The sequence below is a fragment of the Poecilia formosa genome, unplaced genomic scaffold (genome assembly GCF_000485575.1).
Source record: "Poecilia formosa unplaced genomic scaffold, Poecilia_formosa-5.1.2 Scaffold209, whole genome shotgun sequence".
Classification (NCBI taxonomy): domain Eukaryota; kingdom Metazoa; phylum Chordata; class Actinopteri; order Cyprinodontiformes; family Poeciliidae; genus Poecilia; species Poecilia formosa.
Window position 1 is genome coordinate 288,764 of NW_006800148.1, and position 19,502 is coordinate 308,265.

The following is a 19,502-nucleotide window of genomic DNA, read 5'->3' on the forward strand; positions in this document are numbered from 1 at the left end:
AACCCCAGCAGAGTTCCACCCGTCACCTAGCAACCCCAGCAGAGTTCCACCCGTCACCTAGCAACCCCAGCAGAGTTCCAGCACTTCTAGAAAGCTGGTTTTGACCAGCTCACTAGAAACCACTTCTCTACTTCTGCTTTTCAAAGATATACCGCTGCATCTGTTTGCAGCCATGGTCACACGACAGTGTAAACATTGAGTTGGGGGGCGTGGCCAGCAGCAGCTTATTTTGATTCAAAGTGACAAGACTCCCTAAAACAATTCAAAACAGTAGGAACAGAACAGAATAAATCTCATTATATAAGAATAATTTTTTGCAAAAATGTAATGAATATGTTTTGTATCGCCCATAAACCTATCCAAATCTGTTCCAGGAAGCATAATAGACCTCCTTTAACTTAACAGCTTAGTCTGTTTTGATAGAAATTTTTATAGTAACATTGATTTTGTTTTCTCAAAAATGTGATACATTTTTACATTACTAGCTTTATTACATCCCATGTGAGTTGCTCCCAATTTCCCAGTGGGAAATCTGACTTCCGAGGGCGTTCCAGTTGATTTTCTGAATGGGACGTCGGAATTTACCAGTTCTCAGTCAGTAAATCTGGAAAGCAGCATTAGCATTAGCAAGCTCCACTAGTGTGACGTAATTTCCTCAATAATGAAAGAAACTTGCAAGCATCGTGTGGGGGAGCCTTTGTTTTTCTGCTGTGATTCATTCACAGCATTCAAAGAAAGCATGTTGTTAATTAAGACACGTTTGTATTTTTGCAGCATCTTCTTCAGAAGATTTGTTTCTCTGTAGTGTAGAAAAGAGAAACTCGTCCTGGTTGCCCTTTAGCCCCGGCGGGGGCCTCGGGCCGAGGAAGGGTCACGATGTCATTAGCGATGTTTAATCAGCGGCCTGTGGGGCCGGCGGCACTGTTTACCTGATACCTCCGTGTTAATTAGAGCGGCTGAGCAGCTCAGAGGGAGGCCGTCCTTCAACCCGACAGCGCAGCGCGGCTCCGGGCCAAACGCTCGCTGCTGGCTCACTTTTACAAAAACACTGAAACTGATTTTACAAAGCTAAACAACATCAGAATATATGAGAAGGTAAGGATTTCTAGAGCAAATATCTTAGTACAGTTTAAATAAAAACAAAACTAACTTACAAGTACCTTTTCAGTAAGATATAGAGGCTTGTTTTAAGTAAAAGCCTTGTTCCATTGGCAGACTCTTTAGCTATTTAGCTATGCAAGTGGAACTAATACGTTTTCATCAGTATTAATGAATTATTGACTTAAAAAGCTCCTATTCTTGCTGAAAGTAAGGCAGTATACTTGAAATAAGACAAAACTATTTGAAGCTCCATAAAAATACTTGGTAATACTTTGTGTTTTTGCAGTGAGGTAACAGAAGCAGTCGGCTCTCTGACTGAACAGCAGCAGGTTCCAGAGCCGACCTCCGCTCATCTCCAGTTACCCTGCTGGTTCCACTCTGACAGCAGTGGGAGGCCGTCGCAGCCAATGAGCAGCCGGCTCTGCGTCCCAGACGCCGGTGATTATGGGGTATCGTCATGGGAACGGTTTGAAGGCAGCTTGTTTGGAAGCTGGCGGCTAAAGATGCTCAGCAAACATTTACACTGCAGGGTTCACTCACACACACACACACACACACACACACGCACACACGCACACGCACACGCACACACACACACACACACATTACATCTTTCTATCTTTACAAGGACTTCCATTCATTCATTCATTTCAGTTACCTTTACTTTACTCTATATCTAACAATTAACATTAACATGTCTGACCATAAACCTAAACTCACTTTACGTCTTAGTCCTAAACCTAACCAAAGGCTGTCCAAAGTGAGGCGCGGGGGCCATTTGTGGTCCTTGAATTTATTTTGTTTGGCCCCAAACCACAGAGTGGTACTAATTTGGACCCCCAAAACACTTTCTGTAAATTTTTTAGAATGAGCTTTTATGTGGCAAGTTTACATCATTTTAAATGGAAAATGTTAAGAACGCCAAGAATTTGTCTTTATTTAGCTTTCTCTTTTGTCTTTTACTTTGATTTCATAATCAATTGTGGCACAAACATGTTTTCACTCAAAAACAGATTTTCATGTATGCTAAGATATTTGCATCTCAGTATACAAATACGGAGATAAAGTATCATCTTAGTAACACAGAAAACCGATTCTTTTTACGTGGGGTTTTTTGTCTTCAGGAGATTGTTGAATGTACCAGAAAAGACCCTAAATAGATAATTTAAATGAGTGCAAACACACACAAACACACACCGTTTCTCTTAAACTCACCATGACAGACGAAGCAGTGACGCTCCTCGTATCGTCCTCTTCACTCTGCAAAACATCCACCCCACCAAAACATTTAATCTGATTCATGGCTTTTTTAAAAACACATTGACATTTTACATGTTGACAGTTTGGTTTTGAACTGGTTTTTGACATTTTACTGTCAAATACACTAAACCAGAGCCGACTCTGTGTTATACGACCTATGAGTGATCAACACAGCTCAGTTAATATTGGCTTTATTTCATCCATGAATGAACGCATGTGCATTACACATCTGAGATTATTATAATAATTATAATTATAATAGTGGGAAAGATTACAACATAACATAAAACATCAGATGGCTGTTGAAGATGTACAACACTTGGAATAACAAACTCATTTAAAAATAAGTTTTTAGATGAGGATAAAAATGTCAAACAAGATTCATTTGTCCTTCAAGTGATACTGACCTTCTAATCGAACATCTATAAACCAGAAATGTGTGATTACTCGTGTGCTTGAGCGCCCCCTGCTGGTGCAGAGGCCTTTGAGCTGACAACGTTGCAGAATACCAGAATAAAATTTAAATGTTAAAAATGTTTTTTAATGTTATGCATTTTTCTTAAAAATATTTTCCTGATTTTCTCCAAACCATTAGCAAAACATTGACGACAAAATAAAACCAACAGAAATTGAATAAGTTCCTCTGTTTTTCAAACTTAGAAGTTTTTCCATAATGCGAAATTTCTCATCATTCAATAAAATATTTTGGTTCAAAAACAAATATGTTTAAATTCTTGTACAATGGTTTTGTTTCGGTTATCACAAATTATTTAAAAAAATATTTTTTTTAAAACTTGACTGCTTTCAGGAGTTCTTTAACTGGTTTTGGGCTGTATTTGGTATTTTGTTTTAATTTCACTGGTTTAAGTTTTGGGACTTTTTTTAGGTTTCAACTCAAATTGGTTTGGGAGTGAAACTTACTGATGTTTAGTGCTGCTGTACATATTTGTACACATTCTGAACAAGTCTTACATTTCTTAACTGTTTTTTGTACAGGTTTAAAATTTCAAGTGGGAACTGGTTTTGGAGCAGTTTATGGTTTGGTTTGTTGTTGTGTTTGTTTTATGGAGTTTACTACCAATTTCTGATATTGTAAGTAAACTTTTGGACATAATTGAAACTGTTTTGAACTCAAATTTACCTCCGTGCTGTTTTTGGGAAATGTGAGTAATTTTGGTCCGATTTTATATTTCTGCTTGAGGCAAATTTTAAAAGTTGGTGATGAAGTTTTATGGATGTTTGGTACTGGTTTGTAACATGAGTGCTGGTGTTCTTGGTTTTCATTTTGAACCAGGATTAGTTTTGGACTGGTTTTAATTTTTGGTCTGTGTCATCTTGAGTTCACCATGGCAACAGTTTTTTTTTTACATCTGGATTTAGACTAGTTTCCAGTCTAGATTAGAATTGGTTTCAGTTATAAATTTAGTTACACATTTTAGGCAGGGTCTGTCTAGTTTTAGATGATTTTATCAGTTTTATTGGTTTAATTGTTCTTTTGTTATTTTCAGTTGTTGATTTGATCCAGAATAACTCAATGATGCAGCAATCCAGACTCATACTCGCTGGTCTTCTCATTGCTTGGGTTGGTTTTAAGATATGAGCTGAAGCCTCTTATTTTTGGTGTTGATGAAGAATCCCTAAGAGGATTGTTGGGGGGCGAGACGGGGGAAACAATCGCCTCTTTCCTGCAGCGTCCCGGTGTTATGATGGACGTTAACTGTGTTGGTGTGTTGCTGAGGAGGGAGTCCCAGGAGACGAGGAGGAGGAGGAGGAAAGCTGCTCTTCTACCTCATTAGTAATCCAACACAGTCTCAGTGAGGTGTCTCACTAAATGATCGTGGCTTGTTTCAGAGGTGAACTAAAGGTAAGAAAACAAGAATTTGGACGTCCACAGTTGCTGATTTAATGCTTGCTGAGAAGGTTTCAGTTTGTCAGTTTATATCTGAAGAAAGAGATTATTTCTGTGGTTTTATTTGGGGAAAAAGTCCACAGAAGTAGGAATTAAATCTTCAAAAACTAATAATTCAATTAATAGATAAGATCGATTTAGCCCTAGCCTAAATTGAACTCCGGTTTGTTTGTTTAGAGAGTGCGGTTTGTTTGAGTTGGTGTGAATATGCAATTCAACTCTAATGCTGACCAAAAAAGTGAACTCTGGCCTGCAATACTCAGCCTTGATTCAATTAAAGTGAACTCTAGCTCCGTTTGAAAGCATGAGAACGCCAAGTAGACCTGAGGTCGTTTCAAAAGCAGGAAGCGAATTATAGTGCATGGCATTCTGGGTAAACAAAACAAATGTTCAAGTCTAGCGCTGCAGGAGAAATGATTCGTGGTCTTTTACTAGAGACAAAAAACAAATTCTACAACCGCTAAAATATGACGGCGTCCCATTTTTGTTACATTTTGATTTTGAAAAAGGAGGAAGTTGCGCTCAGTGTCTCCTTCTGAAGTTTTTGTGTCGTTCTTGGTGCAGCGCCCCCACAGGTGAGGAGGGGAACAGGTTTATCAAAGGATTGGGATTGTTTGACACAGAGCAGTGTGAAAGTGAGCTATAGCAGCTGAAAATGTAACAAATGTTGCAAGGCTCGGTCCAATCTAACCGAGCCTTTAGGGTGTCCTATGGATGTTTTCACACCATTTTTCGTTCACTTTTGTTTTGGTCCGCATCAGAGTTTGATTGCAGATTCAGACCTCCCCGAACAAACCAGACTTCCTAGAAAAACCAAGTAGAGTTCAATTAAAGCGGACTAAACAGGGCTGGTGTGAACACACCCTAAATGTGCTTCTTCACACTCAGTAGAGTAAACTGTGTGCTGACAGCTGCTGTGGTTGGTGAGAGTCCCCTCACGAGACATGGCAGCTCCCGCAGATCTGACTCCATGTTAAATTCAGCTCCGTCAGTTCGGAGGAGACAGGAATCATCTCCAGTTTTTCCTCCGTTTTGCATAACAAAAGCTTTTCCCAGCCACTTCCACTCCTCCGTCTATTCATCCTGTCAAAACACAGCCGGCTGGTTTCTCCTCCCCCCTCCTCAGATCTTCTGTCAGACCCCCCCGCTGCCTCCTCTTCATCACCATCCAGGAGTGGCTCTCTTGTATGCCAATTGCCTGTCCTAATTGCTGGCGTTTACAAGGTGCTGCCGGGCGTGGAAGCCCTGCAGAGCGGGTAAAAGAGGCAAAGAGCAAAGGGGGGTAAAACCTGGGGGGTCGAGTTGCAAAATGATGGAGGAGACGCAACATTTAGAAGGGAGAGTTTTATCTGATGATGTTTCCATTTTAGGCTGACATGACCTTTAAAGTTTATTTTTTTCTTGTTCTCACTGAATAAAGACACCTGACTACACTGCAAAAACAAAAAATGTTACTAAGTATTTTGGTCTAGTTTCTAGTGCAAATATCTCAGACTAGAAATTAGACAAATTTAATTTACAAGTAACTTTTCAGCAAGAAGTAGTAACTTGTTTTGAGTCAATAATTCTTAATAGAAAGAACTATTTCCACCTGCAGACATTTTCACTTACAGCAAGACATTTTCCCCATTGAACTCGAACCTTTTAATGCTACAATCACTATATTGACTTTAAAAAAGCTCCTATATCCTGCTGGAAAGTTAGATGTAAGTTAGATTTGTCTTAGTTCAAGTGTAGACAAAACTAGACAAAAATACTGTTTTTGCAGTGTACGGCTTAAAAATAAAATCTCTGATTTCCATTTTCAGTCAGTTTTTTTTCTCGCTTTCTTTCCTAAAACAGAAATTACAAATGTCAGGAAATATTTTCAAAAAAAGGCTTTTATTTCTATCTCTCCTTCTGAGTTGTACGATTGGAGTATTACGACCAGGGCACAATTTCTTTTTTTAATTGTTGAATTACGATAATATATAAAATATAAATGTCTTTTTTCAGGTGTACTAAGACTGTTTTAAGTTGGGCTTTATGAAGCAAAAAAAATTTAGCAAATATGTTTCACATTCTTAGATATTTATTTTAACCTCTTATTTTATTTTTTTATGAAATGTAATTGCTTGTTTTATTTTTAGCCCTTTAAGATCTCAAGATTAAAAGGACATTACAAATAAAATGTATTATTTTTATTAAACATTTTAGATTTATATTTAATAAACCTTTCATTGGTTTTAAATATTTGAACTTATTTACTGCAGTTTGTTTGTTTTGATGCTTTCTATGAAAACTTCCACGTCTCTAAATGTAAGCACTCATAATTAACCTAAATAGCTAATAATTAGCGCTGAACTCGTTGATCCTTCCTGTTAGAAAGGCTTAATATCATCCTCCAACAACCTGAGTCCGCTCATCAAATCCCCAGATGGTATTCGATTCTTCATCGCCACCAGAGGCAGACTCGTCCTGACGATGAGAAGTTCGTTGCCGGACCTTCGTCATTAATTCACGTTTTTTAACAACTTGGAGGGTCTGGAACTGAGACGTTCCTCCACAGTCCAGAGAGCCGGATCAAAACGTATTAAAGCCTCCGATGAAGTCCGCTCCACTGACACAGGACTAAGCTTTATGACTGGAGAGACTCCATAATCCCACAGAAGGTCGTTAGGAGCAGGGAAGGTGGAGTTTCACCCATCGTTTAGTGAAAATGAAGTTTGAGGAGGTTAAATCAAACTTCTGAAACACAGATGTTGGCGCAGAGATCTGAAGGTATATTAGTAGTGATTGTATCATCTGATCTCCAGGCTCTTCTTATGATGCACAGAGAAATGAGATGCAGATTTCTGGTCTCTGATTATTGTAAAGAATGAATAAAGAATGGAAAACTGATTAAAAAAATTAATGAGTGGAGAAACTATGGTATGTAGAAAAATTCTGACTTTTAAAGGGGATCTATTATGCAAAATTCACTTTTTGCATAATATATAATTCTATTTAGGTTTCTACTGCTTCTAAAAACAACCGCAGCACGTAAAAACAAAACACCTAGCTGGTTTTTTACAATAAGTTTATGCTTTTTGGTGTCTGGAAAGGAGCTGTTTCAAAAACCTCCCGATTGTTGAGTCACACTGCGCCATTACCTAGCAACCCCAGTCGAGTCCAGCCCATTTGGTCAACTGATTTTACCGCTCTAGTCGCTGTACAATGGCTACTAGAAAAGACAAGTGTTTTGTTGTTGACTTACCATCCAGAAATCACTTGCTGCATTCTTGTTGGTTGTGCAGGAGGCTCTACTTCAACTTTTCAAAGATATCCAGTTGTATAATTGCACCTCCATTTGGAGCCATTTTCACATAGTAGCGTAAACATTGAGGTGAGGGGGTTTGGCCAACAGCAGTTTATTTGGATTTAAGGTGATAAGACGCCCTAAAACAGCTCAATCTGAATGGATCTCAAAATACATAGAAATGACTAGATTAAAATCTCATTATCTAAAAATGACTTTGTGCAAAAATAATATGTAATGAACTTGTTTTGTGTATCCCATAGACATATTCTAACCTGTTCAAGGAAGCATAGCTATGACCTATGATCGGTTAATACAGCAAGCATTTTTCACAAGAGAGTGGCCCACATCATATTTTTGGGAGTTAGCTGCATTTTTCTCTTTAGTTTGCAAACTGGATGTCTGTCTTTTAATGACATGAAACTCTTTTTACGTTTTGGATCTACAATGATTTAAATGTCCCTTTCATAACAAAAATCCAGACTTCTTTAAGTCTGTTTCCTCTTGTCCAATTAGAATTGTCTGCTGATGCTTGTCTAAAATATACAGGGCTGTAACTCCTTTTGACTTGATAATTTTAACCCATGTTTGGACACTGCTGCTTTATGGTGTTAAGACATCATTTCATGTATGTCAAACTGTTATATTTGGAGTATAAAGAAATGAGAAGTGACTCATTTCCCAGGTTTGTGCCTTTACTTCTCTTGCAGGCTTGTCTTCCTCTGTCTCTACCTCTCTTTCATTGTAGCTGAGTCCCTGCTGACAGTTTGAGCTGCTGATCTCCTCCTTGACCTCGGCAGGATCTTTAACTTTGCTTCTGTACTTCACAGAGAGCAGCAGGAACGCAGCTGTCTCCGTTCACGTCTGTTTCCTCAGTGATCAGAGAAGACAACTCCTCACATGTCAGTGTCTTCGAGCGAGGGAAAAAACAGCGGCATGTGTGGAGTTTTAACCTGAGACTGAGGCATGCTGGGAAGTGAAGGCGCCAAAAGAGTCGGAGGCCACAGAGCATGATCAAGCTGTTAACGCAGCAAAGAAATGCTCATGTGCTTTAAACTTTGAGAAGTCATATCCACAGGATTCAGCTGTCAGCTTTAAAAGCAGTAACTCAACTGACAGCCACATCTAAATGAAAAATCTGCAGAATGTAGCAGTTATTTTACACGATTAATCGCCAGAATAATTGATTAATCAATAGCAAATAATCATTAGTCACAGCCCTAGACTGAAGCACACATGAAAATGAATTCAAGGATATTCAGACCTAAGCGATAAAGCTGCAGAAACAGAAACAATTTTTATTCAATTAATCGTCAGAATAATTTATAGATTAATCAATTACTAAAATAAGTGTTAGTTGCAGAACTGCTCTAAGCTTTCTACTTTACCTTTATGTATTAAAGCTGCAGTGTGCAACTTTTATATAAAATGTTTTTTTACATATTTGTTAAAATTGTCACCATGTCATGAATGATCGATCTCCTCCACCTTCCACCTGAGCCGTATGAAGAGATGCATCGCTCCCGACCAAAAACAACCAATCAGAGACAGAAGGCAGGTCTTAGCGCTGTCAATTAACCTCATGTACTTGCCATAAAATGTGCTAATAAGTTACCATTACAAGGAAAATTGTTTATCTGCCATCATCTGTGGCTATGCTAACTAGCCTAGCATTCACAACATGATCTGCTAACTGGGAAAAACTGTAGTGTAGCAGGAAACAAGGAAGGGAGAGGAGGATGGGGATTAGCAAAATTGTGATTGACAGCGCAAAGAACTGACTATGGGCTCTGATTGGTTGTTTCTATTTAGCACTGGGAGCACTGGGAGAAGGCAGAGGAGTTCAAATTTATTCCCAGATTATCTGTCTCACACCATGACATGGTGACAAAAATGTTTTATAAAAGTTACATCCTGCAGTTTTAATGCCACTTATTATTCTGCACAAGAACATTTAGGAACACAACTACATATCGTAAATAATAACTATTGTTTCCCAGGATAATCCCTGTCCATGCGGCTCTATAAACTCTTGAAGATCAGGAAAAGCTCAAACTTCGGTCCTACAGCAGGACTCTGAGCATCACACGAAGCTGGAACCAGTAAAACCAGCAGCTCCCTTCCAGTGATGAAATCTCTCCCCTCATTATCATATTAATTGAGATTTCCCAACAATCGTGTTTTGCTAATGGACGGATTGAGAGGCGGCGAGTGTGAGTGAGGCAGTTTTAATGAGACTGATACCCGCAGCGCTGCAGCGTCTTATCTGTCGATGGGGAGCCCGGCCTTATGTAATCTGCCCTCTCATTCGCCGCCGCCACCGCTTGATTGTTTCTGATGAAAAAGCCATTTTGGAGCCGCCGCCGCCTTCTGTTCTGCAGCGTGGCCCTCGTTGTCGGAGACGTCGGGGGGTCACGGGGGTCAAAAGAATTATGATTATAGTACAGCATCGTTCGGCGGGCTCGTCGTTGCCCCGGTGACCCCTCCGCGGAGACGGTGATGAAAGTGGAACATGAGCGTTTTGTTGAGAGGGACGGCAGCCGTTGTTCAGTTCAGAGGTTCGTCTCGACACGGTGGGGCCCGTTTAGGTCTCTGATACCCGGCAGGATGAGATTCACATGTAAATCAGCTGGAGATTCAAACTCAGCCTGAACTCAACACACGTTTGCTGACACCAACAGAGAGGGTCGTTCACAAACCAATAAATAAAACTGAGGGGAAAATTACAGGACTATAATGGAGATGATTTTTTTTTTTTATTTGGCCTCGATCTGTAAGTTTAACCCGTAAACATCTGAGGCGTCTGATCAGACATGAATAAGGTTGCATCTCCCTGGAGATTGTGATGCAGAATAAACATAATGGATAGTTATGTTTTGTACATTAACTATCCAAAAGCTGTTTTGTACATTAATGGCATATTTTCCAGCATCACATATCGTCTAAAAACTAACAGTGTGATTTTGCTTCCTTCTCATTGGTTCAGAAGGTGGAGTTACTAATTGTAAATGGTGGTGCGATATTTGATTCAATGTTGATTTAAATACTTTCATACTGATCTAGTAATAAGTAGTAGGTACATAATTCATTGGGAAACCTATTAATAATTTTATGTATAACTTATTTTTAAAATGTTTCCTGCCCATATGAACAGCCATGGTGGTATGCGTTCATATTTTGATCAGCAAAATATCTGAAAATAAAAGCATGATAACACTTATGGAGAACAAATTTAAAACATGGTAGTATTGTATTAAAACTGATGCAAAGTGTATATCAGTAATTCTCTTTTTCTTGTGAAAAAAAGACTATGAATAATTTTCGCATAATTTCTAAGTATATTCACACAATATTGCTATTCTGACCCACATTTCTCACCACTAGGTGGTGGTAATGTTCATGAAATTGATGATTGCCAATGGCCAATAAAATCAAGAAGAAGACAACTTCAAATCTGAGTCCAAGCAGGATTTCACGCAGCATCAATAAATCACCATTTTTACCATGCATCTAGATAAAAAGTCACACAAAAAACACTGGTTTATGGCTCAAGACTCCATGAAAAATGGCAAAAAATTTTAGCTCTCTTGAAAATGTTGTTCACCATGGTGCGAACCCACTAGCCAGGGGATCTAATCGATTTACAGGGTTTTCCATCTCGATTTGGAAGTTACAGCTGGACATATCAGGGCAATGTTAGACACATACTCTCATCTGAACATGTGTCTGATGCCGTTTTACTCCACTCACCCTCCTGGAGATGGTCACCTCGCTGGTCACAGAGCAGGAGTCGCTCCTTGGAGATGGTAGGTCACAGAAGTTTGCGCTTCCTCCATCGCCACTGGAGATCAGATTGCTCACACTAATGGCTGCAGGGATCACCAGGTCCGGAGGCCTCGCTGCTCTCTGAGGAACCGCTGCTGACCGACGGGCCTGGAGAAATGAGGCAGATTCATGTCAGAGCTACACTGTAAAATGATTAACTGGTTCTGATTAACATCAATGTGTAGAATGAGGGTTTGTTTCCACTAAAGGCGTCTTTTCAAGGAACCAGTGGAATTTTCTGATGCAGTTTTAAACCCAAAGCTGGAGTTTTTTCTAGAGTGTGTAAGGTGGACCAACCTAACCCAACCTCAGACTCAGTCAGACAAACATGTTAACAATCAGAGATGGGCAGAGTACCCAAAAATTTTACTCAAGTAAGAGTAGCACTACGTCAACATATATTTCCTCAGTTACAAGTAAAGAATACCCATCCAAGAAATTACTCAATAAAGAGTGAAGAAACGTATTCAGTAAGAAGGGGACTGATGTACTGAGTAACAGATCAAAACATAAATCATTTAATATTTAAAAATGACCAAAATACAAAATTATGTGGAAATGTTTGTATTTTAAAGACCATAGTTCATATAAATAACGTAATTGCAAATAAATAAATAAAAAAATCTAAATCTATTTATTTTTATAAAAAACTTAAGAAACTAACAAAACCTGCAGGTCTGGTGAAATTTTGGTTAAATCAAGTTCAGTAATTCAGTGGGAAAAGTATTTATAAATTTTACTCAGGAGTAACAATATTTTGTAATACTATTACTCAAGTAAAAGTAAAAAGTACGGTGTAGTAGAAATACTACTAAAAGTAATTTTCTCAAAGTTACTCAAATAAATGTAACTAGTTACTATCCACCTCCACAAAATATTGTGCAGCTTTGGCATTGCTAGCTTTATAATCAGTCTCAAACAGTCCTTTATTTTCCTTTGACTTTAACTATTACAGATTTTGAATCACTAAAGTCTGAATACAGTCATCTGGAGGAATGACAGAGTGCATTATTTACAAAAACATAACATTTTAGGTGTTGAACGTCGGAGACAGAACCTTCATAGTCTGTTCTCAAGTAGCTTTAACATTAGCATATTAGCATAATAGCGTGTTTGCTGCTCCACAAAATGTCCGCGTGCCTGTCACAGAACGCGGCGCTCACCATCACACGAGGCCGGGGCCTGTTCGGTCCAATTAGGCCTCAGTCGGCAGCAAACGCCCGCAAATGCAGTTTAACATCTCACAAAGCTGTGATTGTCCTTTAACTGGGGAGGACGGCAGTCCCACGGGGGCTAATTATCACACAAACTCCCACTCAGGTCCACAGAGTCTCACCGGGAAGGCCCGAAAAAAGCAACATCGCACCTATCATTCTGATTCCAGCTAATTACTTCCATGTTTACATGGCGGCTACTGTAAACAGTAATGACACTACTTTGCATTTCAAATAAGACTTTTAATCCGGAATCGGTGCAGCTTCAGCCGCTTCCGAAACGACGTTCTGGTATGTGAGGAAACTCTACTTAACGGCATAAATAGTGGGGCTACTATTAATATCGGACATCCATGGGAAAAACAAGTTTATCTCTGTGTGCTTAATAAACTGAACCTTAACTCGATTTGATTTGAACCAGAAATCAGGAAAAAGAAGTTTGCCATTCAGTTGCTTCAACTAACAATTATTTTAGTAATCGATTTTGATTTTAAAATGTTACCCTTTCATATTGTTTACAGCATATTGGTCATAGATGGAAAAAAGAGGAGTAAATTTCCGCCATAATCTCAGAAATGTTTTTGAAAAAAAAAAACAAACAAGGAAATCTCTGGGTTTGAGAAGTCAAAAACTGGTTGGAAACGATCTCAGAAAATTTCAAATTAATTTAAGAAAATCTATATCAAAAACAAGAAAATTAATGAATTTTCAAAAGTCAAAAAATTGCTAAAAATCACATTTGTGGTTAATCTCAGAAATGTTCTAGAAAAAAACAAGGACATTTCTGAGTTTCAAAGTAAAAGATTTTTGGACTTTGGAAACTCAGAAAATTTCAAGTTTTTTTTCTAGAAAATTTCTGAGATTAATCTCATAACTCGTGAGTATTTTTTGACTGAAATTTGTTGCTTTCTACAATGCACCTCCGTCGTAATTATTCCACTGTTGAACTGATGGATTATTTCCCATATAGCTAGTACAATATTTTCATCAATATTGTGGAATTATTCACTTACAGCAAGCTGTATACCTTGCTGAAAAATTACTTCTAAGTTAGTTTTGTCTTACTTTCCGTGTACTAAGATATTTGCACTAGAAACTAGACCAAAAATACTTTGTAAGATTTTGTTTTTGCAGTAATGGTTGTAATTTCCTGTTGCTGCTTGACTGATCCTTTTGTTTGTCTTCATACATAAAATCTCAGAAGTAGGAAGAAAGCATGGTGTGGCACGACATCTTTCTTCTTGAAGACTCTGCAGACAAACAGGAAGGAGGTGACGATAAAACAGGAACAGGAAGGAGGTGACGATAAAAAGGGGTTTAATACGACCACAGCCCCTTCAGTTTGTCTGCAGCTGGTGAGCCATCCTTGATGTCATTCTGTTCGCTTCCTGTCGCTGTTTGATCAGAAAGAGACCTGCTGCAGATTCACATGTTGTTCAAACCCTACCTGCAGTCCTTTGTTATAGCGTCTGTTTCCTCGCAGTGATGTTTTTATTTAATTTTTCAACTCGTCCTTTGTCAGCGTTCCCCCCCTTCAGGACAGATTAAAACTGATTTAAACGGGAAGAATCCAGCTCCATGCGGCCTGTAAAGACCTCTCCAATAATTGGCTGCATTTAGATTTGTCTTCATTATTTTCCTGCGCCTGCAGCTGCAGCAGCGGCAGCATGGTGAAGGCTAACAGCAGCAGATGATGGAGGGTTAACCCTGATAAGGTGATGAGGACCCCCCCACTCCTTGCCTCTTCCCCCAAACAGCAGAGAAAGCGAACCCCCAGTGAACATTCAAGCCTGTAAATTGTTTATCAGACACTAATGCAGGAGCCTAATCCTATTTGCATTCATATTAGTTCCCATATCACCATCTCAGGGAGGACTTATTTGAATTCTACTGAGGGCGAAATAACTTTATGCATGATATCAGTATCTTCATAATTCACATCAGTAAAGTCAATTTGGTTGAAGTGCTCCTGCGCCGTGTGCCACCGAGCTGCAGAGGAAACTTATTTGGAGGTGCTTCACTTCAGCGAGGAAGCGTGGAAGTATATTAGAAACTCTCTCACATGTCTTCCTTCCCTCCTCCATCAGAGGCGGTGCGACCACTTCCTTCCACTCAGCGTAGCGATTCAGCAGCGGAGGAAATGCTGCAGCTCTGTCCCTATCAGGTCCACAGAGGGATAAACCTGGTCTGGGCCTCCGCCGAGTCACCAAAGCAAACTCTGCAGGAAACCATCCAGGACTCCACACTGCAAATACCAAGTACTTAGGTCCAAATAGCTTAGTTGTCTTGAAATAAGGCCAGAGGTGTTCATAAACATTGAACTCAAGTCAGAGTGTCACTACTTTATCTCAGAAATATTGAGTAAAAAAGCATTTGGTAAGAAGTCTACTGGAAGTACTGAGTAACTGATGAAATGATCAATCATTTAATATTTAGAAATTACATCATCAGACAAACCAAAATATAAAGTTAAGTGCATCCCCAGTAATTCATATAATTAACTGGGGATGCACCGATATAAAACATATGGCCGATATCGATATTTATTATATGTACTTTTCTGCTGTTTCGATACATTTGGAAAGAAAATGAGACAAATGACAAGAAGATGAAAACAAATATCGATTGTTAATATCGGCCTAGTTTTATTACCGGACTGTTTTATATTTATATAAATATAAATATAAAATGCCTGCTAAACGCATATTAAAGCAGTGGTTTAAGGTGGAACAGCACTGGTTTAATCGGGAGGGAATCTGGTTTAATCCAGAATATCACTGGTTTAATCCAGAACGGCATTGGGTTAAACTGGAAGACTAGTTTAAGTAGAAATAGGAGTGACATAAATGTCAAAAAAATAATCTGAAAACAGAAATTGCATCTGTCCTAAAACAACAACAAAAATCAGCTAATTTATATATTGAAACCTAATTTTTCATCTCTTAAACCGAAACCGTTAAACTGTTAAACATCTGGGTTAAAACCGTCCGATGTCAGAACCAACAAAGAACCGAGAATCTCTCAAACAGTGATTTTTTTTATTATTATTGTTTTATGTACCCATATGTTCAGGGGGAAGTGTGTCTTAATGAATGAAGTGCTGATCTGGACTTCATGGCTGCTGTCATCTGCAATAAAGCTCTGAATGTGAGTGTTTGCAGATGATGAGCAGTTAACACAGACGATGATGAAAACAGGAATAAAAGTGTCAGGATGAACCGAGCTTCGGGTTGGTGATGAAAGGATGCACGACTCAGAATGAAATAAAAAAATATGATAAAGAGTTCATACGAAAAAAAAGAGTTTTGAAAACATTCAACATCTCTTAAATCTACTGTGTGACAAGCACACAGGTATAATTACATCCTAAACCCACAGACTCTGCGGAGAGGTAATAAAAAGTGAGCAGGAAAGTGTTTTTGAAGAAGAAAGTGAAAGGCTGTCAGGAGGGCCGGGCTTTGATCAGAGACGCCGTTTAAAGGCAGAAGAAAAGCTCAACGTGGAGCTGAGATCAAACAGAGGCGCTCAGCTCATGAATAAAGACTGTTTCTGTCTCTGGACTCACCTGATCCGCCTCAGTGACCACCAGCGCCGGCACGCCGCCACCTGACTCCCCAGCTTCATCCTGATTGGTCGGAGCAGACGTCAGGTCCGGTCCTGATCGGTTCTGATACTCACCGGAGGCTGATTGGTGGGGAAAAAGACACTTTTAGAGAAATATTGTGTGATTTAGTTTTCATAAGCCCATGCAAAGTGTAAAGAACATCTAGGAGGCGCTGTTTTAAGAATCATAAAAAACAAACTACAAGCTGTTTCACATTGAAAAAAGAAATATATCCAAATTTAAAATAAAAATGAGAAGCAGTAATTTCATATCAACAGAAACAAAGTTTAAAGTGGACCTCTTAGGCAAAATTCACATATTGCACATTTTTTTCTTCCATTCAGGTTTCTACTGCTCCTAAAAACAGTACAAACATTAAAAAAAATAAACAAAAAACACCCATCCACTTGTTGGTAATAAGTTAATGTTTTTTGGTGTTTGGAAAATGAGTCGTTTAAAAACCTTCCTGAATGTTGAATTACAATGGACAGAACAATGCAATAACCTAGCAACCAAAGCAGCGCTCCAGCCTTGACAGTTGGTTTTACTGCTGCACAATGGCTGCTAACAGAAATCACTTGCTGCATTCTTGTTGGTTGTGCAGGATTATCTACTTCTGCTTTTCAAAGATGGCTATATAATTGCACATCGGTTTTCAGGCATCTTCACGTTCGAGCGTAAACATCGAGTTGAGGGTGTGACCAGCAGTAGATTATTCAGATTTAAAGTGGCAAGAGGCCCTTAAGGAGCTCAAAATAGACAGAACTGAGCAGATTGAAATCTGATTATCTAAAAATGTGCAAAAAATGTGATGAACATGTTTTATGTTTAGCCCATAGCCTATCCTAACCTATTCAAGGAAGCATAATATTCTTGTTTAAAGAAAAGGTCACCAGCAGAGATACCTGAACCAGTGAAAACTAAAACTACAGACATCATAGCGACCAGTATAAAACATTTCTTCTTGCTGTCTTTGATAGAGATGGGCGAATCAATCCAAAATATTGATAATATCAATACTTTCAGTATCAGATTGATACTTAAGTTTCAGATTCACACCCTTGAAATTTTATTTTACTTTTGTAATTTCAGTTCTCAACTCTACCATAATATAAACTTTTACTGTGATTTGCTCTCAAATTACATATTTTTTGCGATTTATTTAGAAAACAATGCACACAAATTTGTTATCATATAAGTAGTTTTCACAGTTGGAACCAAACTGATGCACAAAATGTTTTCATTAGGAAAAAATAGTAGACAGCAGAAACCGTTAAAGATCCTCGCGGTACTTTATGTCACTTCTTCATGTTATTGGGTTTAAAGAATCCTACGAATGGAGACAAAGGTCAGGCCGCATCTTTTAGAAATGTTTGCTGCGGATTCAGAGCCTTTGTTTGTGTCACTTGTCTTTCAGGTTGACGGCAAACACAGATTCTCATTTTTCGTTCCTGAATCAGCAGCTTTGTAATGTTCGATCCTGAAGCAAGGTATTGTCACATCAAACAGAGCAGCAGTGACTGCGGTGAAGCTGCGACTTTCTGAGCTGTTTCTGTTTGTTTCTGAGGCCTCTTCGCCGTTTGTTTCGGCTCTCAGGTCTTCATGTTAAAGCCGCAGCGCTCACAATGCAGAAGAGCACATGCCTCCCAGAATAAAGGTGTTATCGCGCTTCAACCAGCTTCCTGCCGTGGTTCTCCTGGTGCACTTTGGCCGACTGCAGACTCACACCTCCCAGGCTCTCAGTGCTCAACTCTGCAGAAACAGTCTAAACTGTGGATTGATGCTTTATTTTCACAGGATCTATCTAAAACCTTCAACCTCTCATTCAATTAGAGAAGGCAGGTTCGTCTCCGGCATGGGGAAAGTTTTAATGTGCTGGTTTGGGGTTTATAAGATGTAAACTCAACTGAAGGTTCTTAAATTAATATAGTTTAACCTCAGGTGTATAAAAAACACACATCAGATCCCCCACCACCAGAGTAGAGAAAATCAAAACTTTGCTGCAACTGGTGGCATTCTGTCTGAATTCATCCGTCTCTCACAGCAGGAATTTTATCCCACTCTTTTTAAAGTGTTGATTGAGTAGGGCCGCACCAACTCAAATTTAAGACTTTCAAAGGCTTTTTAAAAACCATAAAGAGTGAAATTTAAGACTTGTATGACAACAGAAATGTACAGAGGAAGATTGCATATTTTGCAGTTCTCTCTACAGACTGTTTTCACACTTTGTAGTCTGGTCGACTTGATTTCATTGGGTAACAGAATTGTGATACATTTTCAGATTACATTTTCAGCTGCTGTGGTTCACTTTCATACTGTACTGTGTCAAACAAACCGAAACCTTTAAAAATTGTTTCCCCCTCGCCTGTAGGAGCGCTGCACCAAGAACCACTGAACAAATCCGCACAAAAACCTCTGGAGAAAATTCTGACTGCAACTTTTTTCTTCACAAAATGTAAATGAGAATTTAGCAGTTGTAAGATTTTGACTTTGGCAAAAGACCACAAGCAATTTCTCCATATAACACTAGACTCTTGCATTTGTTTTGGTTGTATTTACCCAGAATGCCCTACACTGTAGTCCACTTCCTGCTTGTGGAGCAGTCTCTGGTCCACTTGGCGTTCACATTTGCTTTTGAACCGCATCAGAGTTCACTTCAATCAAACAGAAACCTAGGTTTTTTGACAAACCAGAGTTCACTTTTTTGTTCTGCATCAGAGTTCGATTACACATTCACACCTCCCCAAACAAACTGAACTTTGTAGACAGGCTGCTGTGAATGTTTTTAAATTTTAAATATTTTGAGGCCTTAATTTTAGGGAAACAAATGTAAGACTTTTTAAGGATGCGCAGACACCATGTGAGTTTATAGAAGCTTGCACATGTTTCTGCACAGCTTTCTGAAGGTCCCAGAGCAGCATTTCAGTCCAGGAATGGTTTGGACTTTGACTAGGTCTTTATTCTGTGCTTTTGACCCTTTTGACCATTACAGATTTGCTGTTGTTTTCAGGACCATCAGCTTATTAATAAGCTGGTGGTCTTATTAATAAGCTGATTAAGAAGTGACTTTATGTTACTTCTTCATGTTATTGGGTTTAAAGAATCCTACGAATGGAGACAAAGGTCAGGCCGCATTTTTTAGAAATGTTTGCTGCGGATTCAGAGCTGCATTTGATTCCATCTGGAATCAAATGGAATCAACCCTCGCATTTGATTCCAGATCATATGGAGGAGGTGAAGCTCAGACCATTATCCCCCACCACCATGCTTAACAGTTGGTGTAAAGTATGTTCCATTGAAACTTTTATGTGT

The 19,502-nt window shown here is 38.9% G+C and overlaps 1 protein-coding gene across 9 annotated transcripts in view; it reads right to left on the reverse strand.

The window, feature by feature from the left end:
* LOC103148631 (ankyrin repeat domain-containing protein SOWAHC) overlaps window positions 1-19,502 on the reverse strand; it is a 42,980-nt gene that overhangs the window by 18,214 nt on the left and 5,264 nt on the right. For all 9 annotated transcript variants that reach the window (XM_016679393.1, XM_016679397.1, XM_016679395.1 and 6 more), the window contains exons 3-5: window positions 16,152-16,270; window positions 11,298-11,480; window positions 2,317-2,361 (exon numbers count right to left, since the gene is read on the reverse strand). In XM_016679393.1, the coding sequence (XP_016534879.1) occupies window positions 2,317-2,361; window positions 11,298-11,480; window positions 16,152-16,270 (347 nt within the window). The remainder of the gene's footprint in view (window positions 1-2,316; window positions 2,362-11,297; window positions 11,481-16,151; window positions 16,271-19,502) is intronic.